Source organism: Brachyistius frenatus, unplaced genomic scaffold (genome assembly GCF_029030835.1).
Source record: "Brachyistius frenatus isolate BFR_SWC_R1_liver_20210118 unplaced genomic scaffold, ASM2903083v1 Contig_3, whole genome shotgun sequence".
Lineage (NCBI taxonomy): Eukaryota > Metazoa > Chordata > Actinopteri > Embiotocidae > Brachyistius > Brachyistius frenatus.
The window spans coordinates 4,382,520-4,398,960 of NW_027210602.1; the positions used below are offsets into that span (position 1 = coordinate 4,382,520).

The 16,441-nt window shown below is 41.2% G+C and overlaps 1 protein-coding gene across 3 annotated transcripts in view; it reads left to right on the forward strand.

The window, feature by feature from the left end:
• The window catches only part of sfswap (splicing factor SWAP), a 45,097-nt gene extending 29,544 nt beyond the window's left edge, over window positions 1-15,553 (forward strand). For all 3 annotated transcript variants that reach the window (XM_069704001.1, XM_069704009.1, XM_069704020.1), the window contains 5 exons: window positions 2,244-2,806; window positions 3,699-3,830; window positions 5,288-5,428; window positions 7,181-7,253; window positions 14,826-15,553. In XM_069704001.1, the coding sequence (XP_069560102.1) occupies window positions 2,244-2,806; window positions 3,699-3,830; window positions 5,288-5,428; window positions 7,181-7,253; window positions 14,826-14,891 (975 nt within the window). In that variant the 3' untranslated portion in view covers window positions 14,892-15,553. The remainder of the gene's footprint in view (window positions 1-2,243; window positions 2,807-3,698; window positions 3,831-5,287; window positions 5,429-7,180; window positions 7,254-14,825) is intronic.
• Window positions 15,554-16,441: the final 888 nt, after the last annotated feature.

A 16,441-nucleotide genomic window follows, 5' to 3' on the forward strand; every position in this document is an offset into this window, starting at 1 on the left:
TAATGACCATTGTGTGCATGAGAAATGTTCAGCTGTTTCTCACAGTGAATCTCCCAATAAATCCTCTCATTAATTAGACAGAGATGTCCCCAGCCCCGTTGCCTATATGATTAGTGTTTATGAGGATGTTTTTAATGTATATAATGTAGCAGATTTTTCTACTCTCCTCTCCTGGGACTTTTTATTGTTACTCCTCTAACTGTCTGAACTTCCATATCTTGCCGGAGCAGGTGTGAGAGGGCAGACATTTTCAGGGGCTGCTGTTGGGATAAGACTCCCAAATGTCAGTCCTAATTTCAAACCAGACTTTGCTTCCTTATCATTTCGTTATCTTTCCCATAACCCAGACACCAGATAGTGAAACACAACAGTGCAACAAATATCACTCCTTTCTCGACTTCCCTGTCTATTTGAGGATGCTTATTGATTGTCTTCTGTCACGAGCACGTTGGCTTGGTTCTTTCTTGCTTCTGCTTCTTGTCCACATTTGCCTCTTTCTTTCATTTTCTTTCATCATCTCCCTCTTCATCTCTCTCTGCTGCTCCCTCCCTCTCTTTTTATGCTCCACCCATCTCTCACAAGTAGTAGCAGATGGACAGATGAGGTAGGGGTGACTGAATTGGAGAGACTGACCATACTGACATTTATTTGGGCTCGTATTTTATACACACACATAGCCACACATTTATTTCCTTTCTGACTTATTACTTCACGTTCGGGTTGTCCTGTGTTTTGTTACTATTAACATATATAGTATGCTATTTTATGTCTTTCCTATCCAGACGGCCTTGTAGTGACAGGATGGCTCACATTTGTAACATCGATGGCCTCAGGAGCAATCAAAGACCCCACCCTGACCGATAAAATCTGACCTGGGAAGATTTAGTGCCATGTTTAATCCACTGATGGACCGAAGCCATTTCTCTCGGTGTAAATCCTGCAGTGGCCCAATCTAAAATGAGCACACAGACCCACATTGGGGTAATTAGAGCCACTTTGCAGCTGACAGTTGTAACTCTGTGTGTTGCCAGCGGGCTATATTGTGTTGTGTAACCTGCACCCTCTTTTAATCAGCTGAGTAAGGATTTTTTTTTTTAAGACTCTGACTTTTCATGAGCCAGCCAGTTATGATAATATGCCCCGTTTTAGTGCAGGTTTGATTATTTATAGTACATTTCATTATATACGTTTTTCTCCTCCACTTTTTGTCTCTGTAGAAACATCTATACTGCTTGATATAGAAGTCACCTACAGATAATATTTTATTTTGTTTGTTTCATTTGGGATTTTAACCAAAGTGTGTAAATATTCTCTATTTTCAAAGTCAGGAATTTGAAGGAGCTTCTGAATGATAAAAAAAAAAAAATCACAAAAAACATTTTTACATTCAGGGTTGAGGGTTTCAGGTCAACTGTTCACGAGTTGTGATTGAATACGTTCTGATGTGTACATGCAACAATGCATTTCATTGGAACAACTGTGTGATGAATACATCAGGGGTTTGGTTGCTTTATTTTTTTCACAAATTTTCTGCAAAGACCTGCCTTTAACTGGCCCTGAACTTGATATTCTTACCCACTATTCATTTCCCCAACCTCTGAGAAACATATGTTCACTCAGAGAGAACAAAGGCAGGAAGTCATCCGTTTTATCCTTTACATAGTGCAATTTTTGATTTGATTGGTTTATGAATAGGTTTAAACTCCCCATCTGCAACCAATTTAAAAAAAAAAAATTCAATCAGTTTTCTGCTTGTTGATTCTGAATGAGGAGTTTTTATTGAACACTTTTTATTTTTGGGTTTTTAAACTGTTTTTAATCCGAATATTAGGCTCTGTGTAATCATGACTATTGTGAGGTTCTCTACAAGAGAAGAGTAGAAACGTACTCTACAACAAATAAACTCACCGTTTTCAGTTTTTTTTTTCCATCCATTACCATGCGAGTTTCATTCAGTTTGGACATTTAAAGGGGGTGTTGCATAAATGCATCTCTAATCTGTACGCACAGCCAACCTTGTGCATCGTCTGCATCTCTTTAAAGTTGACAGGCATCCAGGCACAGGTTGAGATATTAAACACCTGAGAGTTAATTTAATGTCAATGATGTCAAAAAGGAAGACTGAATGTTTTATCCTATCTTATGCATTATTTTCTTTCTATCTGTGAACCAATCAAAAGGAGAAGATCCAGACTAACGGAGTTATTTTTACTCTCTCCTCTTCAATCTACTTTTGTCTTCAGCTGCAAGAAGCCCTTTTGGTTCTGTCCGATCCTGCACCTCAAGTGTCTTTTGCGCCACCTGTGTACCCTCACGATCAGAGACTCTCTGTGGAGAACCATGGAGCCCATCGTGGCAGGGAGGCCCCGTCTGTCTCGAAGTCCTCATCCTCATATGCTACCGCCAAAGGGTCAGATCGGGACAGGGATCGGGACAGGGATCGGGACAGGGATCGGGACAAGGATCGGGACAGGGATCGGGATAAAGATCGGGACAGGGATCGGGACAAGGATCGGGACAGGGATCGGGACAAGGATCGGGATCGGGACAAGGATCGGGACAGGGATCGGGATCGGGACAAGGATCGGGATCGGGACAGGGATCGAGACAGGGCTCGAGACAGGGATCGGGACAGGGAAAGGGATCGGGATCGGGACAGGGATCGAGACAGACACAGAGACAGAGATAGGAACAAAAAGGATAGAGACAAAGACAAAAAGAAGAAAAAACACAAGAGGAGGTCTAGATCAAGATCAAAGAGCAAACACTCCCTCCCCAGTGCCTACAGGAAAGCCCGCAGGTCCCGGTAAGACACAATTACTACTGTCAGTGGAGAGAATCCCCAAGTACCATTTCATTTTGGTTCAGATGGCTGTGATCTGATCCCACAAGGATTCCTGATTTATTGACTTTCTCTCACTGTAAGACTACATTACAATGATATTTATTTACATCCATCAGGAAGAAGCAATGTTAGATACTGATGGTGACACATTTTGTGTTTTTAGAGAGAGAATATGAGCCACAGCTGCCTTTTATTTTATTTTGTCCTTGTCTTTTTACAGTTTTTATGCTGCCTTGATGCAGAACTAATTTCCTTTAGTGCTAAAGTAAATATCTGAACTAAAGAGGATGAAGTGTTACAGTATTGGTTTATGTTCGTAAGCTACATGCATGCTCTGCATACTAGCCAGTGGAACTAAATAAATTTAGCTCTGCTCTTTATGGAGAAAAATCTGAGATGGTAATTAATCTCTTACTCTAACCATAAATATTTAATGGTGTTTTCTTCTCAGGCTGGTTTAGATAGAGCAGTATTTCCATATTGAGAGTTTATGCGATATAATTATTATTAAAGTAATTAACTCCGCCATGCGTTTTTACTCAGTGGCCCAGTTGCACTGTATTTAGACAGTGTTCAACTGCCTTAATGTAAATTCTGCCACATTCAGGTCTTCAGAAAGTTTAGTGGAACAACTGAAGATCTTGTTCTAACCCTCATCTGCCTTTTTTTGGTTTTCAGTGGTGTGAAAAATATCATCTTCCACTTTAACTATGTCATTGTCATATCACGCTTTTCTCCCTCTTCCATTGTTGCTCTTCATTTCAAATGCATCAGCTTCTCTCTCATACGCGTGTCTCTGTGATTTAATGGCTTCTTCCCATCTTACGTTTTCTTTGTGCTCCCATCTGGCCAGATCCCGCTCGCACTCCCCAGGGAGAAGGGACAGGAGGGGCCCCTCATCAGAGAAGAGACGTGAGGAAAGGGAGCGGGAGCGCTACCATCCCAGCAGCAGCTCCAGCTTGCCCAGGGGTCATTCGAAATCCAGGTAAATCTAACAGCAGGTGTCATCAGTCGGTGGTCAAGAGGAAGAGTCACGGATCGTCACACACAGCGGTGTTTGTTCTAACACTGAAAACAATGTTTATTATAGCTGTTAAGGCAGGGAGAGGTACTGGTGCTGACACACCTGAGTGTTAGGTCTGAAGTCTTTGACCCTGATGTTTTTTGGTAAGCTGATAATGTTGTTTACACATATGCGATACATTGTGTATGGTTTTACATTGTATTTTTGTGCTTTACACACTGTACCTATAAGAACGATAGTTAAAACCCTTACGACCACTCGTGTAGCTTCTAGTTTTGCTTGATATCGTGTAGAAATAAGTACATCCCACGGAAACGGTTAACTTTCTTAGAGTCAATTTGAACAAGCAAACACAATTATATTTTGAAACGGCGTGTACAGACAAAGATGATATACTCAAATAAATGACACATGATGTTGTCAGTTTTCATAATTTAAAAATAACTAAAAAAAAACAGATCAGGGGGTCGAGATTAGGTGCCAATGATTAGAACTTCCTTTTTAAAACCTCTGGCATCGAGGATCTGCCGTGCTCTTTGCCACTGAAGTGTGTGGTGTCATCATGCCGAGATGTAAAAAGCTCTCTAATGGCCTTCAGGAAATAGGTTGTGAATGACTGAGTCTGACAAGGGATCTCCAAATTATTTGAAAGAAGTCATTCCACTGTGATGAAAATCGTCTGCAGTACAAGTGGTATAGATTTCGAACAACTGTTACTTTGTTCAGGACTGGCTGCCCCCAGCAAATTCAGCCCAAGAGCAAAAATATATCTCCATCACATGATCTGGAGGCTACTGCATGGGTCTGCAATCAGATAGAGATTACACAAATGCTGTATGGAAGACGTGCCAGACAAAAACCCTTTGCTTTCAAAGTAAAACTGCAGTTTACCGGTAAATAAATAGGGGTCTTTTGGAGTATTGTACTCAGAACATATCAGCAAAAATGGAGTCATTTTGGCCACTGTAACAGCAGACATGTTGGTTGCAGATCAATGGCAGCTTTTCAGGAGTAGAAACTCAATTCAACTGTGAAGCACAGTGGTGGAAGAATTATGGTTTGGGTTGTTTTGCAGCCTCACAAACTGGGCACTGCAGTCATTGATTCAAGAAGAAATTCTGCATAATATCAAAGAGTGGTTGAAGATAATAACAGACCATCTGTCTGAAAGATGAACCAGAAGTGGACCTTTTTAACAGGATAATCACTTTAAGCACACAAACAAATCCAGCAAGGAATGACTCAAAAAAGAAGGATGGTCATGGCGTGGCCTAGTCAAACCCTGGATTAGAATTATTTTGAAATGTTTTTCTGGACAAGCCCTCCCATCAGAAAGTATTCCCCGCTTTGGTTGTGTGATGTTACTGCCTGAACCCAAAATGTTCAGCTGCTGTTCTCGTCTTGCTTTTGTCTCCCAGGTCCCCACCTGAGCAAAGGAGGAGCTCCTTGTTATCCTCAGGACAGATGCAAACTGCAGGTTCCTCTTTCTCCCCATATCTGTCACCCAGCAGAGTTTTTTCCCCATCAGCCAGCCCTGTGTCCAGCCTGGCCCACTCAAGGTAACGCGCTTATACACAAACACATTTAGCAATTCAGTACTTCAGCAGTGGGTTGTTATAGCAACCTCTAAAAGTTGTGCTGATGCACTGTGTCAAAGGCCAAACTGAAGATGATTTTTGTGTTATTATTCTTGTTGTGGAGTTTTAGAAAATAATTGACCGTTGGTCAAACCTCTCCATTCAACAATGTGTGTCTGTGATATCATGGCTTCCAGCCAGTGTCTTCCAGCTTCGAGGCAAAAAGGCCTTCATGACCTCTGCAACAGAGGCTACTCCTTCTGATGTCTTGGGGTTGTTGCTCTGCTCTTTAAAATATTTATTGCACACAGTTAAAGCTGCACACATTAACTTTTGAATGCTAGAGTACAAAACAAACTGGTTAACATATAATAAACCTCCGTTTACCCTCACGTCATGCAGTAAAACAGCCCTGCAATGTCAAATATTGAAGGAGAATTGTTCAACTTTCTTTTCATTGCTTTGGCTATCTTTCCCATCAGCTATAACTTTTCACTCACCAAGTTACTTGCTGAGGTCATGTAAGAGGGCAAGTAACTCGTGAATAGAGGCACATAATGTGAAAGAGGGCGCTGTGGTAATTTTAAAATGTGCTGAACCCAAGCTCTGTTAGTCTAAACTTATTTGCCGAAGCTTCCGGATACAAGCAGTACGATTTTAAGAGTCATTCCTTCTAGTTGGTCAAATCAATACCCAGTATAACCTTTAAAGTCTCTTTTAAAAGTTTTTCCTGGGGACATTTTTTAATTATGGCAAAACTTGAAAATATCTTTGCTTGTATCAAACATAAAAGCCCCTTTTTGTGCCTGGCATTGAGGTTTTTTTGTCCAACAGCATCCAATTTATCCAGAATATCAGGCAAGTCATGCACTAGGTTGCAGACTAGAATGCTTTTATTATGAAAAAAAAAAAAGGTGTTTTCTTTTTATTATTTTGTAAGAGTAATTGATCTTCTTTTTCAGAGAGGTACAATTATTTGAGCAGGTACACAAACATCACCATTGCAGGAGAAAATTGGCTTGTTTTTTCTTTTTGTTTTTTAGTATCAAAACTTCTGCTTTGCCTTTGGAGGCAACTTCCTGGCTGTAAATTAGAGTTTTGCCGTTTGCTATCTACAGGGGAAGGAAACTAGTGCACAGTGCTGTAATAATACCAAGAGCTAAACAGATGTTGTACCCGCAAAACAGTTGGTTTCAAATTGGCTCACTTCTCCGGCGGACTGATGCCAAACGACTCCGAAACACGAGCAGCAGTCTGCTCTACACTTTCTTGTCACCTGTTGTGTTCAATCAGCTTGATGTACATGACTTTTTTTTTTTTTTTTTTTTCTATTTTAAAAATCCTGTGATGAATTATGAAGTGTTTGACTAAAGAGAGATTAAAGTCTTTGGACAGAGCCATGAAGTTGTTTTTGAGGCCTGCAATTTTGCCACCATTTGTCAGCATGATTATCTACTCAGCTGCATTTGGTGGTTTTGGCCCCAAATGGATATTTTAGTTTTTACACGTCACACGCCTTTCTTTTTTATTTCTTTTTTATTTCTTTCATTTTCCTCCTTCTCTTCCTTCTCCTCCTCCTCTTCCTCTTCCTCCTCCTATGTGCCTATCCAACGTTGAACATTTCAGAAAATATCATGAATATTGTATGTCCTCTACTGTTAACATGATTGATTTTCTCCTCTCCGTCTCTTTTTTTGTCTCCCTCTCTTTCTGTCTTCACTCTCGTCTCTTCAGGGGTGGTTCTCAGGAGAAAGACAAGGCGGTGTCCTCATCCATAGTATCCTCCGTTCAGTCCAAAATAACTCAGGTATTGTTCTTTGCTTTTATCCCAGATACATCCTCCGCTGAACTTTACAGCGTCGCCAATAAAAGTACTGAGTGGTGTTCTTTTGTTTCCATCATGCAAAGAGGGAGGACGCAGAGTGCTGTTCACTTTCACACACTAAAATATAGCTAGTTTTTAGCTCATGTCCGGAACATTCTTGTGAGGTGTTACTTGAATTCATATTTTATTTAATCCCCACTAAAACCACTGTATGTTAGTACGTCACATAAACGCATTATATAATCGTCAGCTTTGTTTGTTTGAACCACTAGGAGGCTCTTATCTTTACATCTAGTGCGTATTTGATCCTGTGACCTCAGTAAATTGCTGTAGCTGTATATATTTCTCATCTGCATCTTGTAGATAAGCTAATCTGTGACCTGAAGTCATTTTCCACCACACACATTCTCCACTGAAGGTTGTGTGCGTGTGTGTGCGTGTGCGCTTGTCACAAATAATTGTCCTTGGATCCCTCTCGCAAAATGTTTGGATGTGTACCTTTGCATTTGGGTAATACATCTTTGTAACACACTGAGTTTGTGCTTTCATGTAGTTTATTTGCACTGCAGCTGTTTATGCATTTGTATCAAGTTATATTCTGTATTCAGTGGTGATTTAATGCAAAGAAACTGCCTCTGACTTCAAAAATAGCAGTTAACAAAAGAATCTGAGCTGGGGTCATCTTATTTACATCTTCTGGAGCTTTCAACCGTATCAAATGATGATCCTCATCAGATTGGAGTTTTTTCAGTTTCCATTGAATGGCAGGTATTGAAACTTTTCACGTTTCTGCTTACCTCTGGGGCTTGACATGCATTCTGTATCGCATTTTGCCTCAATCTGATAACCGAGTGAACGGCTCTTTGGAAAAGATGATTTTGTCAAAAGTGTCTGTGAAGCTTACAGTCGACTGATGGTAATATCTGAGGCCGTAGCTTCTCATGGTGTTGAATAACATTCCTGAACAGTGTTGCTGGGATTTTGTCTACCTCTGCAGGGGTACACGTGATGTCAACTCTGTAGACCCCTATTTCAACACAAACAAAAAGGTCTGCTGCTAGCAACTGTAGCAACTCATCCTGGCTGAAATTGCACTTCCGCCTCTTGCACTCATTCTGGGAGCTTTGCCAGATGTTTCGGAGGCAGAGAGAGAGAGAGAGGCTAAATATTGGTCGATGTTAGTTGAGTGGCAGGCAGAAGCAGAGGCATAAGCGAACTTCAAATATCTTGGGAATGTGGGATTTCACCTCTCTGCTGAGGAAGGGGGCAAAACGGATGCATGTTCTTGAAATTGTTTGCCTTTGAGTGCTCATCAATTCAGACAAGAAGGAGAGTTTCCCTTTTAGTGTGGTACGTAAGGTTAAGTTCAGCAAGTTGTCGTTTTGCGTTAACAAAGCACTACAGTTTCTTTTTTTTTTTCTAATAGAGTTTTTGGCTCCACAGCTGAAGCCTGTGAATGAATAATATTTTTTTTTTGTCTTCTTCTTCTTCCAATTTGACCATAAAGGGCTATATCAATTTGCTCAAAGCTTGACAGAGTTTCATATCGAATTTCAGCTCATTATTTAACTGCCGATCCCACAACTTTAGTTTTGTTTCACGGTCAGGACTCGTGCATTGTCTAAACCACTGCAGACAGAGGTTTTCATTACCGAGCGGCAGACGTGTACATGGTTTGCTAATAATTTGGTTTAAGTCAAGTGACAAGTGTTGTGTTTTGTTTCTGCTTTCATCAAGTGACCAAAAAAAAAAAACATGTGTTTATATGTTCCTGACTGGATGGCTGCCATCATGGACTCACAGTCTCCTGTTGAATGTTAAAAACCTGTTAAATGATAGTCATCGCACCATGAGCCTCTCTGCATGCAGCCACTTTGTGACAGTGGTCTATACCAGCTGTTAAAATACCAATTGAATTGTACGTACTGCTCACATCAGCAACTTCACTGTTGCGATTGTGCAGTAATTAAACATTTATATTCTGACGCAGCCAGAATGTTGAGGTAGCATAGACCTGTAATTTTCCACACAGGACAGTCAGAATTTCTGTTCTATTAGCCCACCCCTTCATTTTGTGAATGACGATTACTCTACATAGGACAAAAGTATGTGGACACCCGACTGTGCTTTGTGCACCAGGCTATTGTTATGTAAAAAAAAAAAAAGCAAAGGACTAAACTGTAGCCATACAGTTGGATGGACATTATGATTTGAAATATCAGTGCACCTTGTAGTGTCAGGGTTTCTCTTAATTTGAGATCAGGGTCTAAAGCCAAACAATAAAAAAAAAAAATAAAAAAACATCCCAAAGGAAAAAGAAACGTGTTCAGAGGTGTAGCCTACTTTTTGCTATTTTGGACTCAACTTCGACGATCTAAGTGCTCGATCTAAAGCGCACAGCACAAGTGAACTTAGTGCGTGTCCAGGTCCACTTTTGCTGGTTTAACATCTGATAATCTCAGCGGCTGGTGAATCGCATGGATCTAAGGGGCTGCCGTCTTAATTAATCATCGGTGTGTTTTGGGTGTAACATGAAACAAACCACTCAGTGTCAGCTCCCATTCCCTTTTAAGAGCCGCGTTTACATCTTGACTGATATTATAACAAAAAAGTAGGAAGGAACGCTCCTCTGCAGAGGAACCAGATCTTCTCATGGGCAGATCGAGCCAGTTGTGATCTTTTTTTTTTAATTTTCAGTCTCCTCCGTGTTTGTGCGCCGCTGCACGTTCCTGCGTGTAACAAGCAGAATGTAAGTTGAATGTGAGCATTGTTCCCGACTGTGTCCGCACATATTCTATCGTCATAATACGACCTTATAATTACAGTAAAATGCTGCACCGTTGACTTAAGACCGGGTTTTTGTTGTTTGGTCACTGTCACTTTCTGCTGCCTCAAGGTCGCTCTGAAACTATAAAGACACTCGGTGTCTCCTCGCGTCGGGTGTAAGATAGAGCCCTGCGTGTATTGTAAAGGACTGACTGGGTTGTGTGTGATAAATTGATCGTTGCTGAGCGGCGGGACGCGTCTGTTCGGTCTGTTTTGGGTGCTCAAAAATGACGAATACGGAGTCTCAATAAGTGGTACACACTTATTACTCACAATGTAACCTGACCACGGAGACCTCGTCAATAAATCCTGACCCCGGCAGACACCCTCCCTGCTCCACCCGGTTTAAAATTCCGGTGTCCAATTTATGGCTGCAACATGCTGCTTTCACAAACGCCAATCAAATGCATTTGCGTTTTGTTCAATAATTAGAGAAATCTGCACAGACACCAGTGGATTCTTACAAAAAACGGTTTTGTCTTTATTGTTCTTCATTGTTTGATTCTGTCGCTGCTCTCTCAGCTGTCGTTAAATCGGCAACGAGGCTCCAAACTGTGAAGCGAGCGAGTGAACGTTCACTCAGATCAGTTACCATTGAGACAATATACTCCCTTTAATTCTTCTTTGTCTGGCTTCTACGCAACGCTGTGATGTGCTGTTCATTTACCGACTTGTCAGCTGCTGTGTAAACATGAAGAAGCCTTTAAGCTTTAAGACAAATTTCTGAATCAATCGCTTTTATCAGTTCAACCAAAGACATTTTTGCAGCTGTCGTGGATCAAATGTTTTTTTGTTTCGTTGCAATTTCAATCTAAATCGCCATCAACATCTTTGATTCAACATCAGTAACTTAATTTTCTATGTGTCTGCACGTTGCACAAAGTGATGCAATGAATTGATGATTCTCCTGCAACCAAGCGTGCAACTAAACACATTAACCCCGGTGGTGCAGGGCTCAGTGTGTAGCGATACACGCTGAATATTTAGTAACGAAATGATTCAGCGCTGAGAAACGCGTCGTGTAGGAACAGTTATACCTCCCAAGGAAACGGGTGCTACAGTGAATGTAGAGAGGCTGCAGTGTCGGCCAGAATTCTAGAGGCTCTGAGACTTGGATGCTTTTGGGTCAATAGAGGGTGAATGAAGAAGCAACGCTGGCTATACTTCGAACACTGATGCAACTTGCACTGAATTGGAACTTATTCCTTCTGCTGGCCATGGGCCACGTCTGTCTGTCTGCCTGCCTGCCTGTCTGTCTGTCTGTCACAGACAAAAATCGCACGTCTTCCATCTGTTGACGCTTCTCTCTCTCTCTCTCTCATCGGCAAAAAAAAAAAAAAGGTATTTTTCTTTCTCATTACTGCGGTCTCATCTCCGGCCTTCATCTTAACACAGCAACATTAGCGAGCTACTGAAAACATGCTGTTGCAACATGTACAGATTCAAAACCACTAACTGCTTATACCCCATCTGTGATGTTTTACAAACACATCTTGAATAATTCAGCACATACTCATCTGCCTAATGGGCTCCACTTCCCCGAGGGTGCCTGGTTGCTATTTGCCTCATCCCGTCTCTGAGTTTCCTCGTGTTGGTCTCCTCTGTCTCGGCTGTACGTTTGATAAATGCTTCCTGCGCCTTAAGATTGGTCTTTAGACCTGCGCTGGATGCGTCTTTCATTGGCATTGTAGTGTTTTAATTTGAATCTTAAATGCTGTGCCCATATTGTCTGTTTTTGAATGTGTATGTTTGCCATAAGAAGCAAAGCTGTGATATTTACTTCTTAAGTTTGAGCCGGAACTAGAGCTACCGAAGTCCTCGGTAAGGATTAGAGGAAAGATGGTGTTTGCACAAATTACTCGGGGGGGGGGGGTTAATCGTGTTTCCTTCTAAGGCCAATCATTGGTGCTTGGGTCTCTGTGATTTCACACACCAGTGAGTTAAGTGTTTTGTTCGGCGAACTTGTTTGGAAAGACGTTGCGTTTCAGTTCAATTTCTGTTTGCGAGCAAAAAGAGACACAGTGCAGGAAGGAACATTTTATTAAAGAAATAACATCTAAATAAGATCCGGTTTCAAAAGTGAAACGGCAACTGCAAAGTGTGGAGTCATCACAATACCGTTTCTGTTAAAGTTAGAATCCTTAAGGTTTTCACCCGGTTGATTTACAATATTTCAAGTTGTCGAAAATGCAAACAAGGACCAAGTCTATGTCAAGATTCATTCCTTAACTCGCCAAGAACAGCTGTCTCTCCAGCAGTGGAAAACAACTCAGATGTTAACTCTTGTTCTCCTTTTGTTTTGCCAAAATTTTCAGCCATCATTGTATTTATTGTTCCATTTATCGTAACGGGAAGTTAGAATACTTCTTCCCCTGATGTTAGACTGAGGGCAGTCCTGACTCTACGTTGACTCACTGTACCATCTGGTGGTACAGAATGGTATTATGAGACAGGACGGACCACGGCTAGTTTGTCCGCACACATTACATAGATGTCTGTCAATTGTTTTTGTTTTACACCAAAACTCTTACAGATTGCTCTCTTAAGGGTTCGAACTTAAAAAAAAAAATAAATAAATAAAAAAAAAATGTCATTTGATTGCTTCATCACTTTTAAAACTTGATGATAATTGTAAAAAAAAATACAAATGTTGGCAAAGACTAAAAGCTCAAGAGAAGCATCAGGGAGGCTGCTTGTCGCCACAGGCCTTTCACATTGGAGTCATGAAGGTTTCACTTTCAAGTTTAGGCGTCCCCTTCAATTAATGTCATAAGGAAATACTCCGCTGGTAAAATGTACCAACTCGGATATAAATACGCCACCATTGACTTACTGCGTTGTGATAAACAGATCGGTGTGGATTGTCTTATGGTTGGTTTGGATGAGGAACTGTTTTCAGATGTAATCTTTAATTCATTTTTTTTCCCCCAATGTGGAGTCACATAGTCAGGTGAACATCCTATGCATTGTTTATAGAAATGCTTTGTTGTAAGTGAGCTCCAGGCGTTTTCATCTTTGTAACCACAGTAAGTTATCTGATGTAACCGCTATGATGTGTGGGATTTTTTTTTTTACCCCCCCGCCCCCCAAGATGCTTGCAGCTGACATGATTTAATTTGTTTAAGCAACTTTGCAACTTACTCTGTAATAATTTAGAGCATCATTTGTCACATTCCCATGAACGTGTGTCTGTCTGTCTGTCTGTCTCTGTGTGTCTGTCTGTCTCTGTGTGTCTGTCTGTCTGTACTCAGATACTCCAGGGATTTGAGAGAAGCAGCCTTTTGAATGATTTGATATGACAGCTCCTTCCCTCTGTGGTTACAGCTGTTAATTTGTCTCATCTGTCAGGAGAGCTCAAGGGTGGATATTTGCCCATGCGTGGGATGCAATGCAAATTAACACTTGCTGTTCTGCAGTGTGAGCATTTGCCCCCCCCCCCCCCCCCCCCCCCGCCCGCCCGCCAGGTCAGCAAAATTTACATTTCTACCTGAAGAGAGTGAAGGAAGGGAGATTGAAAACGTAAAAACGTCAGTTTGGCAGCTTCCTACGCCGTGTTCCCCACATTTTCTCTGCTTATCTCTGCACTCACTTTTTGCCACTGCAGCTTTCTACGAATATTTGTTGTTTTTTTCCCCCTCTCATCAACCTGTTTATATACACTAGTATCTGAAATTGAGGATTAAGCCCCTGCAGGTATGTATGATTTGAGGAGGAGGGTAATATGTGTGATTCCAAGGACATAGACGGTATTCTGTACTTGAAATACAACAAATGCTCAAACCTATTACTTTGCGGTGCTACAAAAGTCCAGGCTGGTCTGAATTTTTTTACTGGACTTTTTTTTACTTTAATTTTTTTTTTTTTTTTCTCCACCGGACCTTCATTGTTTTGCCAGAACTCCCCGCATTGGCAACCCCGCCGCGCTGATCGACTTGCTCTATTAAAATGAAGGAGAGAGACGCGTTCATTCATGCATGTCGCAAGCAAAACTTGAGCTAAAACAAATCGGCGAGCTTCAGGCATCTGGAAGCTGTATAAGTTGATTCCCAGTGGGAGCGGCGCTACTAGCAGCTCTTTCACGCCTCGGGGAGTAGCTGGCTGATTAATCATCGCAGAAATTATTCTTCATTGAGGAGCTGTAATACAGTGTGAAGAGAACATCAAAGTGTTACGAGATCAACCTAATCCCTTTTGTCAGTTGTTTCAAAATGAAGTAATTTGCTCCCAGCTTTCAGTGCAGCGTGTTGGTCCTCAGCTCGGTGGCTGATTGTAGATCAATTGGACTCGGAGAGGAATCGGCAGATCTGCTTGTGTCAAACTAAAACGGGAGTCGGTAAAGAAATGTACTGCCACTACTGTCTGTTAGTGTGGATATTAGTATTACCGTTGAACCAGTCAGTGGTAATACACACACACACACACACACACACACACACACACACACACACACACACACACACACACACACACACACACACACACACACACGCAGAACAACTCTACAGTCTTAATAGGTCAAGCTCGATGTTCATGCTCCATAATCCACTCAAACGCATGAGATTGGGAGATTTGTCAATCAATCAGACTTTATTTGTGAAGCACTTTTTGTAAAACTGTTTATAGTATAAACAAATTCAAGTAAAGGCCAGACTAAAAAGCCTGTTGTGAAATGTGTTGTAAATCAAAACTCTTTCCTTTTTTTTTTTTTCCCCCCGTCTCTGTTCTCAGGATCTGATGGCCAAAGTGCGAGCCATGCTCGCCACCTCCAAGACCTTCCAGCATCCCACCTCCTAAAGAGGGCACGACTTTCTCGTCGCCACGACGACCTTTGCCAGTTAGCGAGCGGTATTCTCCAATTTCCTGGAGATTCATGCGGCCTGCATCTGTTTCTGGTCCCCCGCGTTTATCCACCGTTCATTATTTTATCATGATTTGAGCATCAACAGACTCGGGTTCGGCTGCTTTATGTCTTCGGCACCATCGCGATGGGTGAAGTGCGCTTAAGTAACTGGTTTCACGCCTGACCTGAGAAAACAGCTGGGAGATAAAGTCGCCGTTTTTGTCGAGAGGGGAATCAAATGTGGAAGTAATCCGTGTTATTTTGCAACTCGTTTTGAAAAGATGTTTTTCATTATATCATCACTTATTCTTCGCAGCCTCACCGAAAGCTGCTGGAAGTCTATATTCTCTCCTTCTATGAAGGGTTGTGTTTTGATCATTTCATTCTTCTCCTCCCTCCTATTCTCTGCTCTGTTGTTTGCCCTTTTCATTATCTTCCCCTGCTCCCGTTCCTCTGCAGCACCTCACCCCTCCACTTCAGAGGCAGTTTTAAGTTTTCACTCTGTCCCTCAGCTGTAGTGTGTGGCCTTCTATTTCCGTTCCTGGTTTGTATTGTAATGAGTTTAATGCAGAACAACTTTCTAATCCAAACTGTCAATAAAGTTTGTTATGATTTAGTTTTCGCTCTTATTCCTTTACTGTCAGTAATTAAGTTTCCATCCAAACGTGACACAAATTGTAACCATATTTTTTTTTGTATATAAATTCTGCACGAGGAAACTTAAATTACAGCAGGTTTCCACCCACTACTGTAAACGGGAATATCAGGAGTTGACACGTCGGTATGTTGTTGGTCACAAGAAGGTTACGGAGGACCGGAATTTAATGTGCTTTGATGATTATTCTCCGGTGAGTATATTTAATTTTTTGTGCTAGCTTAAACTAAATGTAGGGTTTATCTTTAGAGAGACGTTGGCCTTTGTCATTTTATTTTACTCATCACTGATAACATTTTGTAAATGACTAAATTATCAATGAGTGACGAAGGACAATAAGATAACTGCGCGCTATCTGCATATTGCCAAAAACTATTGACATTAATTGCAATTCGAAAGTGTTCAACTTGCATTGCAGGTTGTTTTAGTTTTTTGTTATGGTCTATTTCTGAGAGAACTACTGAGAATGTTGAGGCAGATGGCGGCCAACGCCGCTGCTGCATGTGGAGGATCAGCGGAGCCGCTTTATGGATTTGGACGTAGGTGGATTAAAGGTGAGTTTAAACAGAAATATAGGAGCCTTTAACTGAACTGAAACTTAGTTAACTGGAAAAAAAAAAAAAAAAAAAATATTGAATGCACTGAGCTGAACTAAACTTCAAATAAAATAAATGTAACTTTCATCTAAAGAGGGAATTGATGAGGACTAAAGAAGAATGTATTGAACTCGGGATGTAATGCTACCTGGGAATTGTAATGGTGGACAATTGGTTTGTTTGTTTATTTTTTTGCTTCGGTATCTGAATAACGGCTCTAAACGAAGGTGGATTTTTGAGACGGTGTTTTTGT